Source organism: Engraulis encrasicolus, chromosome 9 (assembly GCF_034702125.1).
Source record: "Engraulis encrasicolus isolate BLACKSEA-1 chromosome 9, IST_EnEncr_1.0, whole genome shotgun sequence".
Taxonomy (NCBI): domain Eukaryota; kingdom Metazoa; phylum Chordata; class Actinopteri; order Clupeiformes; family Engraulidae; genus Engraulis; species Engraulis encrasicolus.
Window position 1 is genome coordinate 20735711 of NC_085865.1, and position 23856 is coordinate 20759566.

Consider the following 23856-nt stretch of genomic DNA (forward strand, 5'->3'; position numbering starts at 1 on the left):
GGCTGGCCTTGCCAAGAGAGGGCACACACAAAGGAGTCTTTCTGTGGCGGGGCACACAGCACAGAGATGGCGGGTCGTGCCATCACATGGCTCGTCTCTTTGGCTACATCATGACCAGGACAGATGAAGCTGTACGGCTGCCTAATTTGTCTGGCTGTTATTGGGCACTGCCTTAATAATACACATATCATTGACCCAACAGCAGTATTGGATAGCACGGACTGTGTTCAGGGCCCTAAATTTACTTTTGTCATCACCAGCCAAAATGGCTAGTAGATGTTAATCTCACTGGCCAGTGAGATTAGACCCCAAATAACGGGTCAAAGTGGCTAGTGAATTCTCTTTTCTACCAACCAAATTGAAATTTCATCAGCATTTGGCCAGTGTTAATTTAGAGCCATGATTGCTCTGAAGATGAGTTTTATGTGAAAACCAATCACCAAGTATTTGGTTGATACGACAAATGTGTCAAAAATTACTCATGACTAATCATCAATTTTAACATTCCTTGAGAACATGTGAGGAACAAAAGAGAGAGAAAGGGAACACATGTAAACGGCAACAGACTATGCACATGAATTCAGGGAGGGGCTGACGAGTAACTTATGTTCTGAAATTCAAAGCTGCTATTGCCTCCTAGAGGCCACATTGTGACTAGCGTTTACGATGAGCCTCCAGCAGTCTGGATAATGCACCATTATATGGTAGCAACACAAATTGTTTTGCACAAAACGCTAATGGAAATCCATTTGCTCTGGCAAGTCCCGGATTAAAGCATTTGCCATGCGAAACTGCTGTCAAATGGGGACACTGAAGTTGTTGGACAAGAGGTCTCCAGTGCTCCATCATTCATCCTCACAGCTAGCTCTGCCTGTGACCATTCCTCATCCCAGATGCAGCGCTTGGCCCCAAGCTGAAACTGCAGAAACGTACAGCTAAATGCTGAAACTGCAACAATGTAGCTAGCTGTGCAATCCGACCTGTGCAACCCTGAGACCTTTTCTTGCCAATGAGGGAAAAAACAAAAACACACAAAAATATCCACAGGCATTCAGAAAATTTGAGGTATCTTAATTTTATTTTGGACAAGTTAAAAGAACAAATTTGTATCACAATACTAGTCATGATCCTTGATCAAAATGGAAAAAACCCAAAACCATTGCTAAAGATATGTACACATTTGAGTGTGAAGGGAATCGGGAAGGGAGGTTTGGGGGTATTTTTTTGGGGAGGGGTGTGTGGTCATTTTGTTATCATTAAAATGCATCACCACGCTAGCCTTGACTGGGCCGAGTTACGCTGGCTGACTGGCTCACCCACATGTTGAGACAGTCAGGCATCCATAAAAATACATTAAGTTTCTATTTTATCTTTTTTTTTTTAATCATTATTTTGCAGGTGAGGGGGTGGGGGGGACCCCCCTCTGTGGAGAAGGGGGGGTTGGGGGTAGTGGATGGGGGTGGAGGGTAGCCATCATCCATGGGTACAACAATGTGCTGCACTAGGTTTTTAAAACAGAGGCCAAAAGCCCTTGAGAAGAAACGTCCCCCCACCCCCCCTGCTCAAAGGCGCACCATCAAGGCTGCGGTGGTGCAGATGTATTCATAATATGCAGCATACGAAGTTTATCATTTACAGTATCAAAAAAAGGAATCAAACATTATAATAAACAAATAAAAACAATCAATCGAAGACTTTTACACCTTTAAAACATTTTTTTTTCTCTCGCTACCTGTCATTTCCTGCTATATTGCGGCTTCCATAAAGCTGTGAAATACTGGCTTTTCCGGCTAGGTCGAAGATTTGTTTGAGGTCCTACTGTAAAGAGGGACAGACAGAAAGAGAAAAAGAGAGAGAGAGAGAGAGAGAGAGAGAGAGAGAGAGAGAGAGAGAGAGAGAGAGAGAGAGAGAGAGAGAGAGAGAGAAGAGATGGAAAGAGATTGAAATAGAAAAAGTGGGGGAGAAAAATGGTCCACCGTCCTCCATCACCATTCTGTTTTTTTTCCTTTTCTTTCTTTTTTTTAATGTCGTTCTGTAATAGTTGGTGCTGCCATTAAAACTGCTCATCAAAACATTCAAGTATTCTCTCGTTTGAAGGAAGACTCTTTTAAGGCTTCTGTGGCAAAAGAAACATAAAAGAATGCACTAGATAATTCTTTGTTGTAGTGAGTCGTATCCGGAGCGGAGAGGAGAGGAGAAGAGAAGAAGAGGAGGAGGAGGAGAAGAGAGGAGGCTTACAGACTAAGAGCTCCCGCCCCCTCGTGGTGTTTCTATGGTATTTAGTTTCCCCCCTACCCAATCCAGAGGCCCCGACCAACACCTGGACAAACAAAGGGGGACAGTCACAGTGTGCGTGCAGCGTGTGTGTGTGTGTGTGTGTGTGTGAGGGAGACAAAATCACCAGGTATGACCGTATGTGTCTGCTTGTTTTTAAGTTAAGTCTGTGCACACGCACACATACAAGTCATGAAAACAAGTCTGTATGTGCATCTGCGGGCAAATCTGAGCTTATTCATAGACATGTATGCGCGTGTGTATGTGTGTGTGAAGGTAAACCTGACAAAGAAAGACCGGGTTCCCATTTTGGAATTGTACAGTAACAGAGACAGAGGGTAGAGAGGAAGAGAGGGTTGTGTGCTCAGTAGGAAGATGAAACAATCATCCCATATCCCCAATTCAGACCCAAGGAAAGGGGGTAGCCAAAAGTGTGGGGTGTGTGTGTGTGTGTGGCCATGTGCGTGCGATGGCTGGTGTGTGTGTGTGTGTGTGTGTGTGTGTGTGGCCATGTGAGTGCGATGGCTGGTGTGTGTGTGTGTGTGTGTGTGTGTGTGTGTGTGTGGCCATGTGAGTGCGATGGCTGGTGTGTGTGTGTGTGTGTGTGTGTGTGTGTGTGTGTGTGTGTGTGTGGGCTCAGTAGGTGGATGAGGTGGTGCTCATGGCGTCCTCGTTGATGCGTGTGCTGAGGGGGTGTACGCTAGCAAAGTACTTGACGTCCTTGTCCATATCCATCTGGAGCGCCACCAGAGTCTGCTCCAACACCTCGTGCTGACAGTTTGCAGAGTTCAGGAAATAATCTACACACGCACGCACGCACACACGCAGACACACAAAGAAACAAACAAATGTAATTGATATCGTTTCAAGGTAGAGCATGGCATGTAATTTCTTACTAGTTTACTTCAACAAAGTATGGTGTCCATTCACAAATGATATCGTTTTCATAAGTAGAGCATGGCATGTAATTTCTTACTAGTTTACTTCAACAAAGTATGGTGTCCATTCACAAATGATATCGTTTTCATAAGTAATTTCCAACTCAATCAATTTCCATGTATTCATTATGACCGTTTTCATGCATTTTGGGAGAACTTCAAATGAACTGGAAGTCCTTTTTCCTCAATCCTACGGTGATTTTTCCCAATCACCCGAAATGCAGGACTGAACCTTGTGCAACCTCATCTATGAATGCCTGTCCTTGTGCTCTGTGTGCCTGTGTTGTAAAAATGCAACTTGAGGACTCCAAGGTGTGGTTACTAAGACAAAGCCAAAAAAAGCTAACAAGGTTTTCGCTTTCAGCCATTCGTCCAAAAACATGTTGTTGCATTTTGCCTGAAGTGAGAGCACTAGTGTCATTCTCCAAGCACGCACATCGTGTGTATGAATGGAGTCTATTTGGGAAGTCATCAGAATTCGGCAACACTTTACTTGTCGCCGGCATCATACGTACGACATAACGCTGTCACAACGTTGTCATAATGCAGTCATGAATGCGTCATAAACATTATGTCAATGTCATTAACTTTGTATTATGACAAAGACAGGCCAAACAATGTCAACTTTTCATGGTCATAATGCAGTCATGAATGTGTCATAAACATAATGTCAATGTTATGACACCGTTACGTCATACGTATGACGCCGGCTCCAAGTAAAGTGTTACCCAGAATTCTTCTCTTTTCGAATTTGTGAAATGATATTGCCTTGTGCTAATGTCAATACAGTTGCCTCCAAGATACACTCAAGCAATATGCACAAAAAAGCAGCTGGATATTTCTCCAAAGTCAAGTTGATCAAAAATAAAGGGCAAAAATCCAATCCCTTCAGTCAGCCAGGCAGCTATGGTTTACCTGTTCAAGGTTTCTCCACCTTCACAGACAAGCTTTGGACATGTGCTGAAAGCTTACTGTGAATAATAACTTGAAGTCATATCCAGACATTGATTTTTTTTGGAGGACAATCAAAATAGGTCTCAAGATTTTTATACATACTGGAGATAAAATGATTACAGCTGAGATCAAACGGTTCATCTCGTCTTTTGTCAGAAGAGAAAAGTCTGTTTTTTTTCACAACTCCCGAAGTGCTTCTTCAAATTACGTTTTTTAACAAAGCCCAGGCGGGAACACGTCTCTGTGGCCATGAAGGGCATTATTGGCACAGCGTTAGAGGTCACAAACGTCCTCTCCAAATGTCTACCGCACCCACACAGCATCTTTGAAGATCAGCCAGGGACTCCTCTCTTAACTCGTCAGGTTTGGCTGGATGGCTCTGCACAGCGACCCCTCGTCCCTCCTAAAAATGTTTTTATTGAAGAACTATAAAAGGCCTCGGAGGATGTGGCTTGGTCAGGCTTATGTAGAGCCGTGCGTTACAGCTAATGCAATCTATTCTGCAGGTCAGATCCTAAAAATGCCTTGACTTCTTCCACTCAGGCTACACCCGGAGTGTAAAAGAGGAACAACCTTCGCCTCCTAAGACGCTGCCATGTGATGATAAAGCTACTGATGTTGGATGGACACTACCATATGATTATTGTTTGTTTTTTTACTTTTATGGCCAATTATGCAGCTGTGGCCATTTCGTGGCCAGTACAGGTAATACAATTCCCATATCATGATTAAACTGTTCGTGGATTTGGACCTTGTTAGAGAACATCATAACATAAGTGGACACGTGCTCAAATGCACTTTCAAAAATCGAAAAGTTGGGCTCTTTCCATCTTTGCTTTTGTATCATGTGGCCTGTTTCTACCTCGACTGACTGACGTGTGCTACCCCTCTCCAGGGTGCTCTGGCAGGGGATCTGTGTTTGTGTGTGTGTGCGTGCGCGTGTCCTGTCTACAGGATGCTCTGGCGGAGCGCATCTGTGTGTGTGTGTGTGTGTGTGTGTGTGTGTGTGTGTGTGTGTGTGTGTGTGTGTGTGTGTGTGGGTGAATGAGTGTGTGCGCTACTCCTCTCCAGGATGCACTGGCAGAGAGTCTCTGTGTGTGCATGTGTGCATGTTTTACCTCTCTCCAGGATGCTCTGGCGGAGGGTCTTGGCCAGCAGCACCCTGACGTTGGGCACGGGGTCAGCAGCCAGCTGCAGCAGGGGAGCCATCAGGTGCTCAGAGAACTGCTCCAGAGACAAGCAGCCATCCTCTATCACCAACTAGAGAGAGAGAGAGAGAGAGAGAGAGAGAGAGAGAGAGAGAGAGAGAGAGAGAGAGAGAGAGAGAGAGAGAGAGAGAGAGAGAGAGAGAGGGGGGGGGGGATTAAACAAGAGCAAATGAGTGAGTGGAAGAGAGGAGTGGAGTAAAGGTCAGATTAAACTTCTGCAACTGCGCTCGTCAAAAGTTGCGTGGGAGTGGCCACTAACCAACATTGTATTCATGCATCTGCGAGGTCTGCGAGGTCCGAGGTCTCGTCGCGAGCCACATTTGAAATTGCGCGATTACTTTCACTACATGGCAGTCATGGGTGAGCGGTTAGGGCGTCAGACTTGCATCCCAGAGGTTGCCGGTTCGACTCCCGACCCGCCAGGTTGGTGGGGGGAGTTGGTGGGGGGAGTAATCAACCAGTGCTCTCCCTCATCCTCCTCCATGACTGAGGTACCCTGAGCATGGTACCGTCCCACCGCACTGCTCCCCATGGGGCGCCACTGAGGGCTGCCCCCTTGCACGGGTGAGGCATAAATGCAATTTCGTTGTGTGCAGTGTGCAGTGTTCACTTGTGTGCTGTGGAGTGCTGTGTCACAATGACAATGGGAGTTGGAGTTTCCCAATGGGCTTTCACTTTCACTTTCACTACATGTAAGCAGCACTGCGGTCATTATTAAGCATGTTGCTTTCTAGCCCGGTTAGCTAGGTATTTTCACACAAATTGCAAAGGCAATGCACTGGTATCATTATTTGACATACCCAGTCTGTTTTCACGAGCAAAAAATGCAAGCATAAAGACAGTTGATTCTGCCGATGTGTGTTTACATTCGGTGGAGGAAGCTACGATAGTAAAACCGCAGGCATTGTGCCACGAGTGTTCAACTGATGCATTGTTTGTTACTTAGCTTGCAGCTTCGTGTAATTACACACATTTACACACAAGGCATTAATATAGTTTTTAACGGAATACAGCTATGCTCTCGCAAACTACTGGCATTGCGCTACCACAAGAACAGAACAACTACAGTAGCGAGACGACCAATCATAGCGCCTTATTGTCTACGTCCTCCGCGTCCGTCAAACGGATAGTTTTTTTTCCGAGGCGCTCGACGACGGGCGCAGAGCCTCTGCGTGGGGGGCGTGGACTCGCAGACAGAAGACGGACGGACGCAGAGGCTATGCGTCCGAAGCATAAATCTAGCTTAACGTATTGGGAGAAAGGGCAATGGGGGAGGAGGGAAGAAGAGAAAGGGTAGAAGAACAGAAAGGAGAGAATGAAGTGGATGAGAAGAGTATAGTGAGGAGGAGAAGAGTGATTGAGGGGGTATTGGGGAGGTTAATAAAGCGTGATGAAAAGATAAATAGAAGGCATTGATCAATGAGGGGAGGAGGAGGGAGGGGCATAAGAAAAGAAAGAAATAAGGCATGAAGCCAGATGGAACAGACAGAGCGAGCACAACAGAGGCAGAGAAGGTGTGTGTGAGAGGGAGAGGGAGAGCGAGAGAGAGAGAGAGACTAGAGCGAAAGAGAGCAATAGAGAGCACGACAGACAGAGTGAGCGACAGACAGACTGACAGACAGAGCGAGAGCGACAGAGCGAGAGCGAGAGAGAGACACAGGAGCCAGAAGAGAGGCAGCAAGAGAAGAAAGAGTGAGTCATTTGAGCCCGTGGCTCACGTGCCCCAAGTGAGCAGCCTCTTGTCTCATTGTGCGGCCACACAATGGGCAGCACTGTGTCCCACCACCGTGCAACAGGACAGGAGGCCCTCGGCCCTCGGCCCCAGCAGTCAGGCTGCCACGCTGACGGAGCTCTCTGGGCTCCGGGCCTGAAGGAGGGGAAGGGAGAGGTGGGAGCTGGGCGTGGGGTGTGCTCTGGGGATGGAGGTGCCACTCCTCACCCGGCCTAGCTCTGGGCACAATGCCAGACAACCACCACCCCACCAAACATCTTCCAACCGCGACCCCAATCCCCCCCTTACAGTAGGCCGGGGATGTCAAACTCAGGCCCGGGGGCCAACTCTAGCCCAAGGAGTCCTTTTATTAGGTCGGCGTGATCATTTCAAATGTATATTACAGCCCTCATACGCCAGTAACGTATGAACATGAAATTTAGTGTGCCACAGGAATAGGAGTGCGCATAGACCAATGAAACATCTCACACTCATATGCAACACACTATGTGCAGGCATGTTTCAAATACCACATATGTTGGGAAAGAGTGTGTGTGTGAAATTAAACTACTTATATTTAAGTGCACGCAAAAGTTTAGTTTGACATCCCTGCAGAAGGCCATCTGGCGCCCTGAATTAAGCCATCATGAATACAGTGTGTGTGTGTGTGTGTGTGTGTGTGTGTGTGTGTGTGTGTGTGTGTGCCCACACTCCATGTCCTTAACACACAACACATTAGTGGTAGGCTCGAAGCACCATTTCCTAGGTCCGTCATACATTGTTAATAACACGTTGCTGATGCAGCCAAGAAGCCAGTGAATCATATCTCTTCATATCTGGACTCAGTGTCAACGTGGACTGCATTTCACGCTCCTGATTGTTCAAATCCATAGCTGAAGCACGAAGCATTGCAACATAAACTCCACTTGAACTCCCCAACTCGGCACACTATGCGCAGCAAGACATTGGCAGACAACGCAGGAGCGAAGGAAAACATCTGCACAGCTTTCCGACTTACCTGACAGACAAAGGCGAACGCTTGTCGTCCTGACCACTTCGGACAGTGGCAGAACTTATCCACCAGCTCACTGAGGAAGTCCACCAGCAGCGATGGACAGGTAGACAACTTCCTAATGATCTCACTAACCTGGAGAGAAGGAAACAAAACACACACACACACACACACACACACACAATCTCAAACAAGTGTCTAAAACAGCAAAGACCGCACATCTCAAAAAAAGAAATAAACACCTGGTGTAGCATTACAGAAGGCAGCCACAAAAATGGCAAGGGGTATATTTACACTAATTCTCAATATCACATGCCACCACATTTTTGGTATAGATCTATGAGCAAATCCTGGAAGCAATAAATCATGATTCAGCAAGTTGGTAATCTTTGAGATTGTGATGACTAATGTGAAATAGGAGTTCATTAACTTACAAGAAATGTTTTTAAAAAGGCCTAATGATCAGGGAGCTGGACCCCGTTTCTCAAAAGCATTGTTGCGTACCAGTTAGCAACTTACTAGGTTTCCCATGGGAAATTGCACTGCAACCAAGCTAACTTGGGTAGCAACGGTGTAGTCGAGAAACGCACCCCTGGTCTAAGTTTTACAAAGGCATTGCGCACACACTCATCCCCTCTATAACACACATTCACACATACTCTCTACCAGACATACAAAATGAATTAAGAATATGTCTTGCAGATTCCCATCGCTACAGGCACTCTGTACCCAATACCCTGGCTTGCACCTAAATTGAAGTTGCGTTTGGATGAAAGCGTAACCTAAACACAGTTAATATTTTGACCGTTTGACTTACCAGTCTGTAGGATGTCCACCGTACTGAGGACACCCTGTCTGTGCAAAGTTTAAAGGCCAACGGTCTCAGGTAGTCATACACGTCCTGTGGACTGTACAACTCCAGAAGAAGCACCAGCTGCCTGTAAACATAAACACACACACGGAATTCACAATTCACATCATGGAAGAATAAACATGTAAGCACCACCTGACACACACACAGACACACACACACAGACACACACACACAGACACACACACACACACACACACACACACACACACACACACACACACACACACACACACACACACACACACACACACACACACACACACACACACACACACACACACACACACACACACACACACACACACACACACACACACACACACACACACACACACACAAAATATCCTCACCACAAAGCATAACCATCTTTAGAGTAGTAAAATAGAAGACAAATATCAAGTTGGGCAGGGTGAGGTATGAAATGCACAAGTGAGTGTTTCTGACTGGTACAGTCTGTAAAATGCCTTCGACAGCAGCGCAAGGAGCCATGACAGAGCACATGATTGGATATGGCAGTTAATCCATCGCATGGGTCTGCCGTTGAATAGGTTGCTCATTAGACATGCAAACATTGCTGCGTGGCTTCAGTGTTGGGTGGCTTTCGATTAATCAATGTCAATAGCAAACTCTATTCACGTTTATAGTCTTACAGCCTTGTGGTTACCGTAATCTTCTTAAAATTTAGCAGTCCTGTCAAAACCAAACCGAAAACCTTGTTTTTAAGTGTTGTTTATTTTTTTTACTGTGCAATTACAACATAAGCAGCTGAGCCATTGACATTTTTAGACCTTCTCTAGTCCTTCTGGTTAAAAAAACAAACTTGTATCTGTAGCCTAGGGCTGGACCTTGTCACTAATACCCAAACTAAGTAGCACAGAAAAACAAAACTAGTACTAATCCTGAGCAGTCTTTTGTCTCGAGTCGAGGCCATGTATACAGAGAAGAAAAACAGCGAAGAAAAGTTTCACTTTCTGTAAAATTGCCATGAATCCAGCTGCTGAGTGCTAAACAATATCATTTTTTCCCCCCCACTGTTTAACGATCCTCCCTCATAAGATATTCTGTAGCAGCCAGGCAGACAGAGAGCAGAAGAGCTCAGGCTTTCACTCTGCAGAAATTCAAAGTGGGGCACAGAGAGAGCAAGAGAAAGAGAGAGTGAGCGAGCAACAAAGAGACAAATTGAGAGAAAGAGAGCCAGAGTGAGAAAGAGAGAGAGCGAGCGACAGAAATCGAGAGAAAGACAGCAAGAGTAAGAGAGCGAGAAAGAGAGTGAAAGAGAGAGAGCGAGAGCGAGAGCGCTGCGTAACGCAAAAGCAGTCTTGCCCTCCTTAGTTAGTGAAATTCTTGGGCTGTCAGACATGTAGCGCCTTAACTGGAACAGCGCAACCCTGCTGGAATACAGCTATTCCTCTGGAGAGAGGATGTGTAGTGCAAGGGCTAGCACCACATCAAGCACTCACAATGATGAAAAGCAGAGAGAGAGAGAGAGAGAGAGAGAGAGAGAGAGAGAGAGAGAGAGAGAGAGAGAGAGAGAGAGAGAGAGAGAAGCCAGAAGAGTGTGAGAGCGCAAGAGAGAGAGAGAGAGAGAGAGAGAGAGAGAGAGAGAAAAGGAGCGAGAGAAAAGGAGCGAGAGAGTACTAAAGACTCCGACTCATGAACATGACAAGAAGGTTTCCACTTTGCCAGAAGGACAAGACTGAGGATCATCATGATGATGCATAACGCATTAGAAACAGTCAACGCCAGAAACCAAAATGAGGAAAGGGGAGGGAAAAAAAAAACAGAAACCGAAAGAAATGACGAATATGAGGGGAAAGAGGCTTACTCTGACAGCTCGGATCGGAATCGCCAGTTGCGGCTGTTGTCTGTAACTAGGAACTCCTGGAGCTGGTAGAGGTACTTGCGCCGCGTCTCCTGGTGTAGAAGCTGCCAAAAAGCAGAAGGAGACGTCAGCACAGCAGACACATGACAAACATTACATTACACTTAGCTGACGCTTTTAACCAAAGCGACTTAGACATTACAGGGTATTGGTTACAGTCCCCTGAGCAGGGGGTAATTGCCTTGCTCAAGGGCACTTCAGCCATGGAGGCAGAAAGGGATTGGCAAAGGTGGAGATTGAACCTGCAACCTACAGTTCAACTCCCTAACCAGTCATATAAATTGTGCTTCTACAAACTGTAAGTACAGTACGGATAGGACTGAAAGTCTTGCCTCACCTTGAGGAAGTCGTAGAGGTGTTTGAGCACCCCTATCCGCACCTCGTCCAGGTCCTTCAGGAAGCTGTTGAAGATGGGCACCAGGTCGGCCGCCGTCAGCTGGTCACCCAGGATCAGCGCCAGCTCGTGGATCGAGAACGCCAACGTCCGCCGCACCTTCCACTGCAGTTAAGACCAAGACGACACGAGAGAGAGAGAAACAGGAAGAGAGGAGCAGAGAGAGGAAAACAAAAAGAGCAAAGGAAGGAGATAAGAGATAAAGATTGTGACTAGGAAAACCAGCAACTAGTATAACTGAATTGTACCTATAAGGACTACTAAAGCAGTGGTTCTCAACTGGAATAGTCTTGAGACCCACAATTTCCCGTGGTCAATACGTTGTGACCCAAACTGTGTGTCGCACCGTCAGATTCTTCCAATAATAATAAAAAATATTCCCATGCATTTCACAATATGCATTATTATTTGCATTGTATGCTGATATACAATGTGTCTTGTGAAGTAGTGGAGAGGAAAAGGCCTATTAACCATGTTTCACTCTGTCTTCGACATCATAGTCATTTTTAGTGCATTGCATCACAGCTCCGCGACCCACCCAGGAACCCTCCGTGACCCACTTTTGGGTCCCGACCCACCAGTTGAGAATCACTGCACTAAAGGATAATAAATGCTTTTTTATACCCCAGCATTTTTTGCACTCCAATATACCCTTTTCGAAAGCATGAAGCTTAAAATCATGTCCCCAATATTTGACATTCAGCTTTATTTTCATTTCACGCAGCACATTATCCCATGCACGCGCACTTGAGTTTTGGCACAAAATATGGCTCCATCAGCACTGACCTAGCCGATTCATCTTCAGAAAACAGCTGATTAAGCCATTTGCAGGGGTATCAACCTTCTGGAGCCGTAACACTGACCCCCTCTCCAAAAGCAGAGAGAGGGAGAGAGAGAGAGAGTGCGAGCAAGCGAGCGAGAGAACAAAAGGGAGAGAGAGGGGGAGAGTGCTCCTACCTGCATATCTGACGCCAGCGTTTCGTAGGTGTCTCGGAGGCAGTGCCAGTTCTCCCGGCCCAGGGTCATGGCCACGCCAGGCAGGCTGTAGGCACAGTGCTTGGCAATCTCCATGTCCACCGTCTGGGCCCGCGAAGGGTCCGTCATGGACAGGTACTGGTCCAGCAGGGCCTGGGGAACCACGTCCTGGACACAGGAGGAGAAGACGGATTTCAGGATGTTAATGGCAGTCAATGGAGTTTCTCCGATGCCTTGTTAATACATTGTAATACAAAAAAAATCCTGGACAACAAGTTGTCAGACAAACTTGACATTTAACATGCTGTCTAATAAACTTGAACTTTAAATACAACCCAGTAAAATACTAGACTGCATTCCTGCATTCCTAGACAGAGAAGCAGAGGAGAATGGAGAATGATGAAGAAAGCTAGTGCCATCAGTGGAGTAAGTAAGACCGCATGCAAATGGTATGTAGTAACAATTAAAACAATCCTAGACCACAAGCTGGCAAAACAAACATGACCTCCAAATCAATGGCAGTTAAAAATATGACCATTACACAACTTTAAGTAAAAGACTCAACATGGTAATGCGCTAAACTAATGTGCTAAATTTTAATTCCTAAGGAGTTTCTTAAGCAAAACAGGAAAGGAAAACCAAAAGGCGACAACAAATCTACTTAGCGACCCACTGGGCTTTATTATTTTAAGAAAACAAAAAAGCTGCCGGACTCTCCTGCTGGTATGTTTACTCTCGATATGGAACAGAGATTACACAGGTACGCCAGATTCCTGAAACAGCAGGAGCACATATATTTCTATTGACCATTGTAATGCACTTGCAGCATTTCATTGTTAGCCCATTGCAATGAATTTGTTGCATTGTACTGTAGGCCTACTGCAAGCTGTATGTGCAATACAGGTCTACGTGCTGGTTGTATTCATAAAACAAACATTTAACGGGCCACGATTTGACAGCCACCATCTGAGCAGCACTAAGGGAATTTCCTACTTGGGGTGACGTCTGCAGTGGCTTCATGCTGTAAACCCTTCAACACTCCCCCATAGGAGGAAGGCTCCAGCTGCATTTCCTCCTTTGTACACGCAGGTATTTACTACGGGATGTGATCACACCTCTCATTGCCCTGACTTCGAACACAGGAAGCACAGTCATCAACACCACCCCAACACCCCCACAAGACAAATTACCGGCTGCACGGCTTCTGTGAGCAGAGTTGCGTGCCTGAAGTGCCAACCTGTTTCAGGGACAATAAACACCGCGAGGTGCAGCACGGCGGAGCCATGGAAGGCATGTGTGTAATCTTCCAAGGGTCACATTTCACCTGTGTATCTGATGGCGCATGCCACCGGTCTTGATTGATAGTGACTTGAGGTGACTCAACAAACACGTGAGGGCTTAAACGGAAAGGCGTGAGCTAATGTGATGGCTGAAGATCTAAACCAGTCATGGATGGAGGCTTGGCAAACAATACAATAGCTTGCGCCAGTGTTCTGACCTACTAAGCAATATGAAGCAGAAATTTTGCCAGTGATTTTTTTGCCATTGTGTTACTGGTCTGGCCCTCTTCAGATCAAATGGGCTGTATGTTGAACGGGAATGACACCCCTGGCTTAGATCAAGTTTACAAATCATTTTATTTAGTTTTTTGAGGTATGAGCCCTATGCTTCTTTCCTAAAAAAAGGAATTTGGACACTTGTATTGTAAAGGTGAATTTCCAAGAGCAAGGTTTTATGAATTAATAACAAACTAAAATATTCTGCTCACACATCTACAAACTCATCATGAATTCTTGATTTTACCTGCATTGCTACAGCCATATTCTACAATGAGGCAGACAGCATGAGTTCTGCTCAATGCGGTTTTATTGCATTTTCCACAGTAAAGCAACGTATAGTGTTCTTACTTTGAGGCACATATTGAACATCTGCCGAGTTTGCCCGCCATCCCATTTGTAGATATAGACAACATCTACAATGCCAAGGCAATCTTGAGCTGAAGGACAACACTATGGTGGCATACAGTATAAACAATATCAATGATGCGTTTTTGCATTTTTCCATTCCTCATTCAAGAGTTGAAACGAGGCACTGAAATATTCACCTCATGCTTCAAGCTACCAGACTGCTTCTTTCTGCGTTGCGTCAAACAGTGCACTACACAGCCAAAAAGTCTGAGTCACTGATCAATATGGGTTGGGAATTTCATAACTCAACCGCTCAAAATCACCCTACAAACCTACATGAACCACGGCAGACGCACAGTTCCTGACATCAACAGAATCTTTTCTTTTTTTTAATTTATGTCCAAGGTTCCAGGCCTGTCTTACGTGACGTCAACAGAACCCAGAATTTGATATCGTTTTAAATTTATTTACCCAAACATTCCACAACCGTGATAGACGCACGGCCCCTGATATCAACCAGGTTATTTAATGATTTCGTTCTAAAAGTTGCAGGCCTGTCTACTTCACGTCAACAGAACCAGGATTATTTTATGATTTTTAGGCAGTTCTCTATATTTTCTAGTTGCAGGCCCCACCTGGTGTTTAGACCTCTTCTCCTCCTCTGGGCTCATGCTGTGGTCGCTCAGGTCAGAGTCGTCCCCTCGGCTAATCTGCAGAGTAGGATCCTGGTTCTTTTCAAGGGGAGGGACACACACATGCACGCACACACACACACGGACACACACACACACGGACACACTTTCACTTAGCAAGCCATGCAGGAAATGCATCGGTTTCCTTCTCTACCCCATTACCCCCCACCTCCCTCCATGCCTCCTGCCTGGGAGGCAGGCTGTACCCTCTGGGATCTCTGCCCTCTCTTGTTCATCCCATATGGTGCTGGAATTTTTTTCCAATCTCCCCTGCCTCCTTTGTTGCAGCATAACAACAGTCTCCCTTGATGACAGTGCCACCACCACACCCACACACACACACCCACCCACACACACACACTAAACCACATAGGTGTCAGCTCACCTCCAGGTCGCTGGAGTCGAGGAGGGGCACTTGGTGCACGTCGAAGGGGTTGTCGTGTGAGGCCAGGTGGGCTGTCCGGGGCTCCAGGTAGGCATCCTCCAGATGGGCGTCCAGCGCTGTGGCCCGAAGCGCAGCAGTCAGCACCTCCACCTGGGCTGCTCACACACATATACACACACACACAAGGTATTAGGAAGTGATCAGGGTCCAATTAATGCCACATTTCTTCTGGAGAAGGCAACCAGTTTGTGCTTGATTTCAGTTACAGGCAAAGGCCAAAGACATCTTGACACACACATATTCAAGCACAGGGCATGACACCATTGCAATTAGAGGTGCTCCGATCACCATTTTTTGGCCCGATCACCGATACCGATCACCAAAAATCTTTATCTGCCGATCACCGATCATTGCCGATCACAGAAATTATTTCCTATTTTTTTAATAGCCTATTAATTATCCTTATTGAATACCATTTCTGCCCATAAACCAATCAATCTTAATTTGCACATGTCACTTTCACAATGTAGGCCTATTATTAGGCTATTATTATTATTATTATTATTATTAGGCTATTATTATTATTATTATTATTATCTTTCAGCTCTTTCAGACTAGTGCTGGTAATATAGCCTACAAGTAAGTCTACAGTATTAATCAATTTATAAGTTATTGCATATAATTACTAAACTATTTAAGATTGAATTGAAACTGAAACATTACATCAATTTATAAGTCATTGCATATAATTACTAAACTATTTAAGATTGAATTGAAGCTCAGACACCTGGATCTCAGTCTCTCAGTTTCTCTACGAGAAAAAACCCTGTTGCTTTAAATGAGCAGCCTCGTGAGGAGAGCCCCTCCCCTCTCTGTCACTCACTGTCCACAGCTGCAGTGCTCCGCGACCGTTCTGAGTCTGAGCTCTCTCCCTCTCCCCTCACCTGTCGCCGTTTGGCGTTTCAGCGACTATCAAACTAATCGACTGACTGTCAATTACAACTTTGAAAACAATAACGTTGGCATGCTTGTGCGGACAACGTGAACTTGTCGCGTGCTGACCGAGGCAACTACACAGGTTATAACGCAAAATGGCTAACTGGCGAGAAGTAGTCTATCGCAAATTACATTGTGACTGAAAAACTTGAGATTCTACATAGACCTACACAAAACAAGAAAAAAACTTCCCTTGAAAGAACAGGCAACACGCACAACACAGCGTCTGCGAGGAAAGCTTTGTAACACTGTCATAGATTGTAGAATTCCCTGCACAGACTCATTGAGTTTCACACCGTCCACTCTCCCTCTGTTTGGTGTTGCAGCGACTACAAACTAATGACCTGGCTGTCCATAAGGCTACAACTTTAAAAACAATACCGTTGATGATTGTTTTGGAAACGTTTAGTTGTTGCGTGCTGACAGGCTGTAACTCAAAATAGCGAACATGGCGAGACTGACACGTCATTCGCAAATTACAAGCGTCATGTAAACGGCGCATGGATCGGAAAATCAGATCATTGTTGATGCAGATATGATTATAAATGGTGAAAATGAAGGAGGGAATTCCAAAAGGTTAAAGACAAGTAAAGATGCCTTATTTTGGTGCAGCAGCTGTGCAGAGCCAGCACCTAGGCTGCAGGCAGCGCCAGGTGTAAAGGCAAAATGGTTGCGTGAGGAATTTAATATCTGGATCGGTTTTTTGATCGGCATGTTTTTCCGATCACCGATCAGGCTATTTTTGGCCATTATCTGCCGATCATGATCGGCTGCCGAGCAATCGGAGCACCTCTAATTGCAAACCATCAGGACCAAATAGGGGAGAGCAGGGACGAATGAAACACTTTTTACTTAATGGTTATTTTCAAAAATAATAAAGCAGATGAAAAGCATTTTGTGATATGATCAACAACCTATATGTGTATTCTAATAGTTACAGTTGTAATTTAACACAACCGTTAAGGTATCACGTTTATTTTTAACTTTGAATGCAACCTGTCGTTTGTTTCATCCGTCCCTCACTGTCGGGACGGATGAAACACACATGAGGGACGAATGAAACAGTGGGTTGTAAACAGAAATAATTCACTGTACTCTATTTTTTATGAAACACACATGACAATGCACTACTACACTTCTCCTGAGTAAAATATTATACAATTTATCAAACTATAAATGGGTGAGATAGCGTTATTCCACGTGGGCAAATGCGCGAGACCCACATTTCCATTATGGTTTTTTGTCTGCCATTCTGATGACTAAATTTAATCTAAAACACTTATTCTATAATTATTATGCAGTTTACTTAAGTCTTGATGCGGGATTTACAGTGGATCCTCCTGTTTTATTTTGATCCAGCTTTAAGTCAATGGGCGAGAGGGACGGATGAAACGGGTGTTTCATTCGTCCCGACAGTGTCTACTGACACTAAAATCCTTTTTACCTGTAAACTCGACAACTTTGACATTTCATACTTTCAGGTATGTTAAAGGAACGATTCATCTGCTGTATGAACATAACATTACTGCATAAAACAACCAAAAGAACTTTTGATCACAAAAAAACTAAGACGGGTAAGATTTTACTTAAGGTGTCAAAAACAGGCTCATGGGGCTAACGTTGGAACTAGGTGACGTCACGGCACGAGCTTTCCCGGGGTTGTCAAGTCTTCCGTGCTGAATGTACTGACCGAATATTATGTTTGAGATGTGTATTGTTTTCGAGTAAATCGCAGTGTTTCATTCGTCCCGTGTTTCATTCGTCCCTGCTCTCCCCTACTAAGTTACATGTCTGTTGGATATGGATTATTTGCGCTCGGCTTCCGTGACAGACACAGGAGGAAATGACTAAACAAAAAGGACAAATTACAAATAGACCGATTAATCTATAACAATAAAAACCCATGATGAACACAGCCAAATGACTGATGTAGGACACCTTCACCGTCTACTAAGGTAGTAGGATTTCGAACATGACTGGATGGCCTTTCCAAGAAGTGAAGACAACTAAATAGTCCCCTTCATTCATATCATTAGGAGATGAGAGGCTTTTCTAAACGGTACAGACAGAAAGAGAGCGAGAAAAAAAGAAAGCTGCCTGCGGCGTCATCCCACCCATGTCACGGCAGCATTCCCTTCCAACCACATGTGCAAACACTAAGCTCATTCAGGAAGACCAGGCTTCCATTCATCTTCTGGCCAGCTCTTCTGAATCACACGACAACAAGACAATATCTGGTGTCTGACTAGACAACAAGGAAGACTACCCTATAGGGCACCTAAGTCACGCCCTTCTACTTCTGGTCCATAACTCGCAAAAACTTTAAATGGAAGTGAACAGGGCGAGTCATGATAAATCCTGATTCCATTTGACATGTGCTCTGGATTTCACATATCATAGCACCGATTTTTAAAGATTTCGGTCGTATAGGGATGCACCGATACCACTTTTTTGAAAACCGATACAAGTATGAGTACATTAATGTGTGTACTTGCCGATACAGAGTACCGATACCGATTACCACCAAAATACAATGAAAATAAATGCATAGCATTGTTTTTTTCCACCCATGATATTTTTATTGTCCATTTCAATGTATATTTAAATGTTAGTAAATGTATGAGGTGGCACTTTTTTTCCACGCTGCTTTCAAGTCCACAGAACATGACAAGATTTTGCATTGTTTTGTGTAATAGCAGTATCGTTCCTGGTATCGGCAAGTGCTTGACGAGTACGAGTACAATGAGCAGTATCGGGTGCCGATACCGATACCAGTATCGGTATATCCCTAGTGTCGTAAGACCACTCATTTTCAGCAGGATAGAAATGTTATTTTAGTTTTTGTGCAAGGCTAGGTAACAGACTACAAGGTGTGCCTCACATATTTGACGTGAACCGAGGCTGAAGGCGTGCAGCCAGCCTTACCGGTGCACCGCAGCCAAAACGGCTGCACGTCACACATGCGACTTCTTATGTCGTCTAAATATATTTTTGCATGTACACAACTTCCACCTCGCCTTCCTCCCTACATCAGATGTGGTCATCTGCTTCACTTGGCAAGAGATTTGTGTCGGAAAATAGGTTTGATCAGTCCATTAGAGAGAGGCCAGTCATTTTTTTTACTTCCCAGGCACCATGTGCCAAACGGAAAAGGTGGAGACTTAGAGGAGTGTTGCAGTCATCGTGAATGCCTTCATGTCCACAGGCGGTGAGTAACTGCCTAAAGGCATGTGACAGCTGCATTAGGCATTCACTTTCATTATAATGTGTGCATCACTGTGACAGGTCCAGCTTTTAAAGCACTGATCAGTAGAGTAGGGGTCTGTTGAGATGAGTCTGTGTTCCTGAAAACCTACACGGTCATAAAAATGTTTTCCCCCCTTATTCTTTGAATGACAGACAAGGCAGGGCTGTACATTGCGAAGGGTCAGCGTCATTCCATGTGAATTCACACGATTCCCTTGAGCCCCCATACTCAATTAGCGGCATCTATTTGTGGCCCTCAAATAATTAAAACATTTTTTTTTTTAAATTTTTCATAATTTTTTTTGGTCCAATCGCGCTGCCGGCTCTTATTTTGAAATTGCGCCCCTGACGCTAGGAAGAAGCGTTCCGTGCCCCGCCCCCTTAGTAGCTTTCTCCCTGTCTGCCAGTCACTGCTGGCTCCAGACAGAAGTGACTACGAGGGTGGCAGAGGTTGTGAGGTAGACTACAAGGGAAGGACGGTGTCAGAGCCTGTAAATAAATTACTTACAAAATTCTCTATGCCTCGTTTTTGAAAATAATGGCCCACATTTAATTGCAAACAGTGTGTTAGGACTTCGAATTGGTTTAGCAGTAGCTGTAGCTAGTTGCTAACACAAATGAAGGCAAATTGTGTTTGAGCTCTGCTGGAAGCTAACTAGTGGTAGTCTACATAAAAACGAATTGCATGATGAACTATTTGGGGACCGTTTAAAGGTGTGAAAAGTTCGTTTGGAATGCTAAGGCCCTCTTACAGAAGAAATGAAACGAATATTAATTGTTGGAATTTTACAGTTTGTGCTGCATATTACAAAAGTTCCAAGCTTTGTGATTAAAACAAGATATTGTGTGTGTAATAATTTATCCGGGAAGTCATGTTAAAACGTGCTCAAAATGAGCAATATTTTGTCCAGTAGTGCGAATTTATTGTCTTATGCGTGACGTCATAAGGTTGACACAGTCCAACTCCGAACCCACAAAGTTATAGTAATCAATGGCGGCGTCTATGGCTAGTAAATCAAAGCACAGTGGAAAATATTGTGTTCGTGGCGGTCCAAATGGTACAGGTTGCAACAAGTACAAGCTTCACTGAAGGCATCTCTCTGCACAAGTGTCTTTAAGTCAAAATTACTGGAACTGTTGCTGACAAGGAGAAGGCAAAACAACGCTGATCGTGTAGGAGGCATCGGCTTTTGAAATGTGACCTAGATCAATGTTGTGCTCCGGGCGTTTTCCACCCCTCCTGTTGTTTAGCCTACCTTAAAAAATCTGGAGACCGTGGACATGGTTGGAAATACACTCCTAGGCTACCACAAGCAGTGTCTATGGATAGCAGGTGTGCTGACGGATATCTCTAGCTCGAGTGCGACCACGGGTGAGTCTGGCCGACAGCCACTTAGCAGGATAGCAGCATGCTAAAGATGCTATTCCTCTCTGCCATTGTAGCACCCTAGTACTAAGGGTCCTCGGTCAATGCGCTGCGGGTCGAGGTGTTTCGTTACGACTCCATGGCCGTCGGTCGTGGAGTTATTGCTTTATATGCAACGAAATCGCCCCAGCATCCGAGCACGAACATCTGTGTTGTGTAGTTATGACTCTATCCATGGCCGGCGGTCGTGCAGTTCTTGTGTTATGAAACAACAGCCCCTAAGCACGAACCAAATTGTCGCATAATGATGGGTATAACGCCATTGTTTATTAAGATTACATTAAAACCATGCTATTGAGCTACTTAAGCATACGTTTTTAAAGTAGCTGATAGTGCAATTTCGCTAGGTTTCAACATGTCAAAGACAGAGTGCAGCAGCCAAAGCATCGCCCCCCCCCTTGTCACGTTGCCATAAACAAAAAAACAAGTATGCCGCGCTGGTTGATCGATAAGTTGTCGGCATAATAATTGAGATAACGCCATTGTTTAATAAGATTTTAAAGCTGGCTTTCAAAGTGCCACTTCGGTTTCAACCTGTCAAAGACAGCGCGGAATGTCACATGATCTGAGAAACCGGCAGCTGGCTGGCACCCTACAGCACATACAGCCTACACTAATAGTGTCATATGATTGATAATATCTTAATAATGATCAGCGTGTAGCCTTCGTGTAGCCTAGTAGGAGCGCGGTGCTGTTTTGTGCCCGTCGATCCTGTGCCGAATATGGCATATCTTTCCAACCCATATGGCATATGGTGGTGCATCATCAAAGAAAAGTCTACTCGGCTTATTTGTGAGGCTTATATTCAACGTGAGTTTTTGTCACATAATGTTAGAGGTGTGTTCTTTCGACATGTCGATATTTGTATCTTAATGTTGGTTCCTTTATGAGATATGGGTCCTTCAAATGTATGATATTTCCGCAGCCAACCATACTCGCAAAAAGAGGGTGTCAACCGCATGACGTCACGCCCCTGTAAATATTGTCGCACCAAAGGCACGGTTTTAAGTTGCCGTTTCAACAAGTTATGTCCGGAAAAATTATTTAAAGTTGGATTGATGTTTTAGAAATAGGCCCAATATTTAATGTGAATAATAGATGAATATTCGTTTCATTTCTTCTTTAAGACTACAAACAAAGTTATGAGCAACTTGACAATTTATTATTGGCTGTTGCATTTAATCAACCTTGCATCAAATGTACCATTTTCTTGTTGACAAAACCTGAGGTGTCCTCTTTGCTGGGTCCATGATATTATTACACATCTGATTCTCATTATGCATGCTGCATAAAAAAAGTCATAATAAGCAACATTTGTTTGAAAAGTGTTATCTTCAGGCTTATTGGTTTTCTCACTAAGAAATCAATCTTTATGAATGTAGTCTGCAAATACAGGCTAACAAGTAATCTTATGTCATTTACAAAAATATTGAAGAGTGGCAATGAGAGTAGGCCTAAGGAAGGCACCTCACCCTAGCTTCGCGCACCATTCTACGCACTTGAAATGGTAGTATTATGGGATGGTCAGGACCAGGCTAACCCTTTATTTGGAGGAATTTGGAAAAACTGGCCCTCTGGGACTTTTAATTGAGTACCCCTGCCCTACAGGCTCCCCAGAGGACCTTCTTCAATTTAACCAATAGTTCACATACAGATGCCTTTTGATGCCAACTGAAGGAATCTTAAGCATTAACATTTAATAGCTGTGGTGGAGATGAGGCCCTCCAAAGTTTGGGTGCCGTACGGATGAAGCCGAAGTGCAAACTAAGGAGAAAACAGAACAAGGCAGCAGAGAGGATGAGAATGAAGTGACAAAGAGGACAGGTCTTCTTCCACCCCATTAGGGCCCAAACTTTGTTTGCAAGCGGCGGCATAGCTGTCCAGCACAATGCCTGTGCTTGAACTCGTGCCATTGCTCTCCTCTCCACCGTGCGCTCCCAAAAGAAAGCCTCACTGTCTCCCCGCAGTGCAGCACAGGACAAACATGTAAACACGTCCCCAGTGTCTGGCTCCGCTAGGGAGGCTGAGCCCAGAACCTCGGACACGCAGCAGGGGCCCCTGAATAGGGCATCTATGCTGACAGGGGACAGCGCAGCGGACACACTAGCGGGCGGACAAGTGAGGAGGGAGGGACAGAAAGAGAGAGAGAGCAGGAGAGAGAGAGAGAGCAGGAGAGAGAGAGAGAGAGAGAGAGAGAGAGAGCAGGAGAGATAGAGAGAGAAAGAGAGAGAGGAGCAGAGAGACAGAAAGAGAGAGATAGAGAGAGAGCAGGAGAGCAGGAGAGAGAGAGAGAGATAGAGAGAGAGCAGGAGAGATAGAGAGAGAGCAGGAGAGCAGGAGAGAGAGAGAGAGAGAGAGAGAGAGAGAGAGAGAGAGAGAGAGAAAGAGAGAAAGAGAGAAAGAGAGAAAGAGAGAAAGAAAGAAAGAAAGAAAGAAAGAAAGAGAGAGAGAGAGAGAGAGAGAGAGAGAGAGAAAGAGAGAAAGCGTGCAACCAGGACAAGATGGGATGGTCCAGGACAGGACAGGAGCAGTCAGTTACAAAACAGTCCCAAGGCTCTGGGGTGGAAAGGAACCAGCCAGCCAACCAGCCAGCCAGCATAGGCCTTGGGGCTGGGTCTAATGCCAGAGACAGCCAGCCCTCCTTTAAAGTCAGCCTATTTAAGGAGCCCTTTAAACTGTTTAATACCAGAAACTAATAAGAGACACTCGTTGGAGGACAATGCAGAGACCAGGCTTTGATCAAAGTCTATACCCATACCTTGAACAGATGAACATGTATGGCAAGGGGTGCAAAACACACAGAAGTCAAAGAAAGAAAGTCAAAAGCCAAACCGATTCCGAGCTGGTTTAATTTTTTTAGGTCTCTTGCAAGGAAGCAGCCTGTCTAATATTCCAGAATGCATAGCTAGGGCTGGGAATCGATCCAAATTTCCTGGATCGATTCGATTCCAATCCATAAGGTCACGATCTGATTCGATCCAC

At 44.9% G+C, this 23856-nt stretch overlaps 1 protein-coding gene across 3 annotated transcripts in view; it reads right to left on the reverse strand.

The window, feature by feature from the left end:
• Window positions 1–1055: 1055 nt before the first annotated feature.
• Window positions 1056–23856, reverse strand: part of ppp4r1 (protein phosphatase 4, regulatory subunit 1) — a 36206-nt gene continuing 13405 nt past the window's right edge. For 2 of the 3 annotated variants that reach the window (XM_063206733.1, XM_063206735.1), the window contains 9 exons: window positions 15207–15361; window positions 14765–14860; window positions 12205–12390; window positions 11191–11352; window positions 10797–10897; window positions 8915–9035; window positions 8104–8232; window positions 5285–5426; window positions 1056–3074 (listed from right to left, as the gene is read on the reverse strand). In XM_063206733.1, coding sequence (XP_063062803.1) covers window positions 2911–3074; window positions 5285–5426; window positions 8104–8232; window positions 8915–9035; window positions 10797–10897; window positions 11191–11352; window positions 12205–12390; window positions 14765–14860; window positions 15207–15361 — 1256 coding nt within the window. In that variant the 3' untranslated portion in view covers window positions 1056–2910. The remainder of the gene's footprint in view (window positions 3075–5284; window positions 5427–8103; window positions 8233–8914; window positions 9036–10796; window positions 10898–11190; window positions 11353–12204; window positions 12391–14764; window positions 14861–15206; window positions 15362–23856) is intronic. The other variant, XM_063206734.1, reaches the window with a different exon arrangement.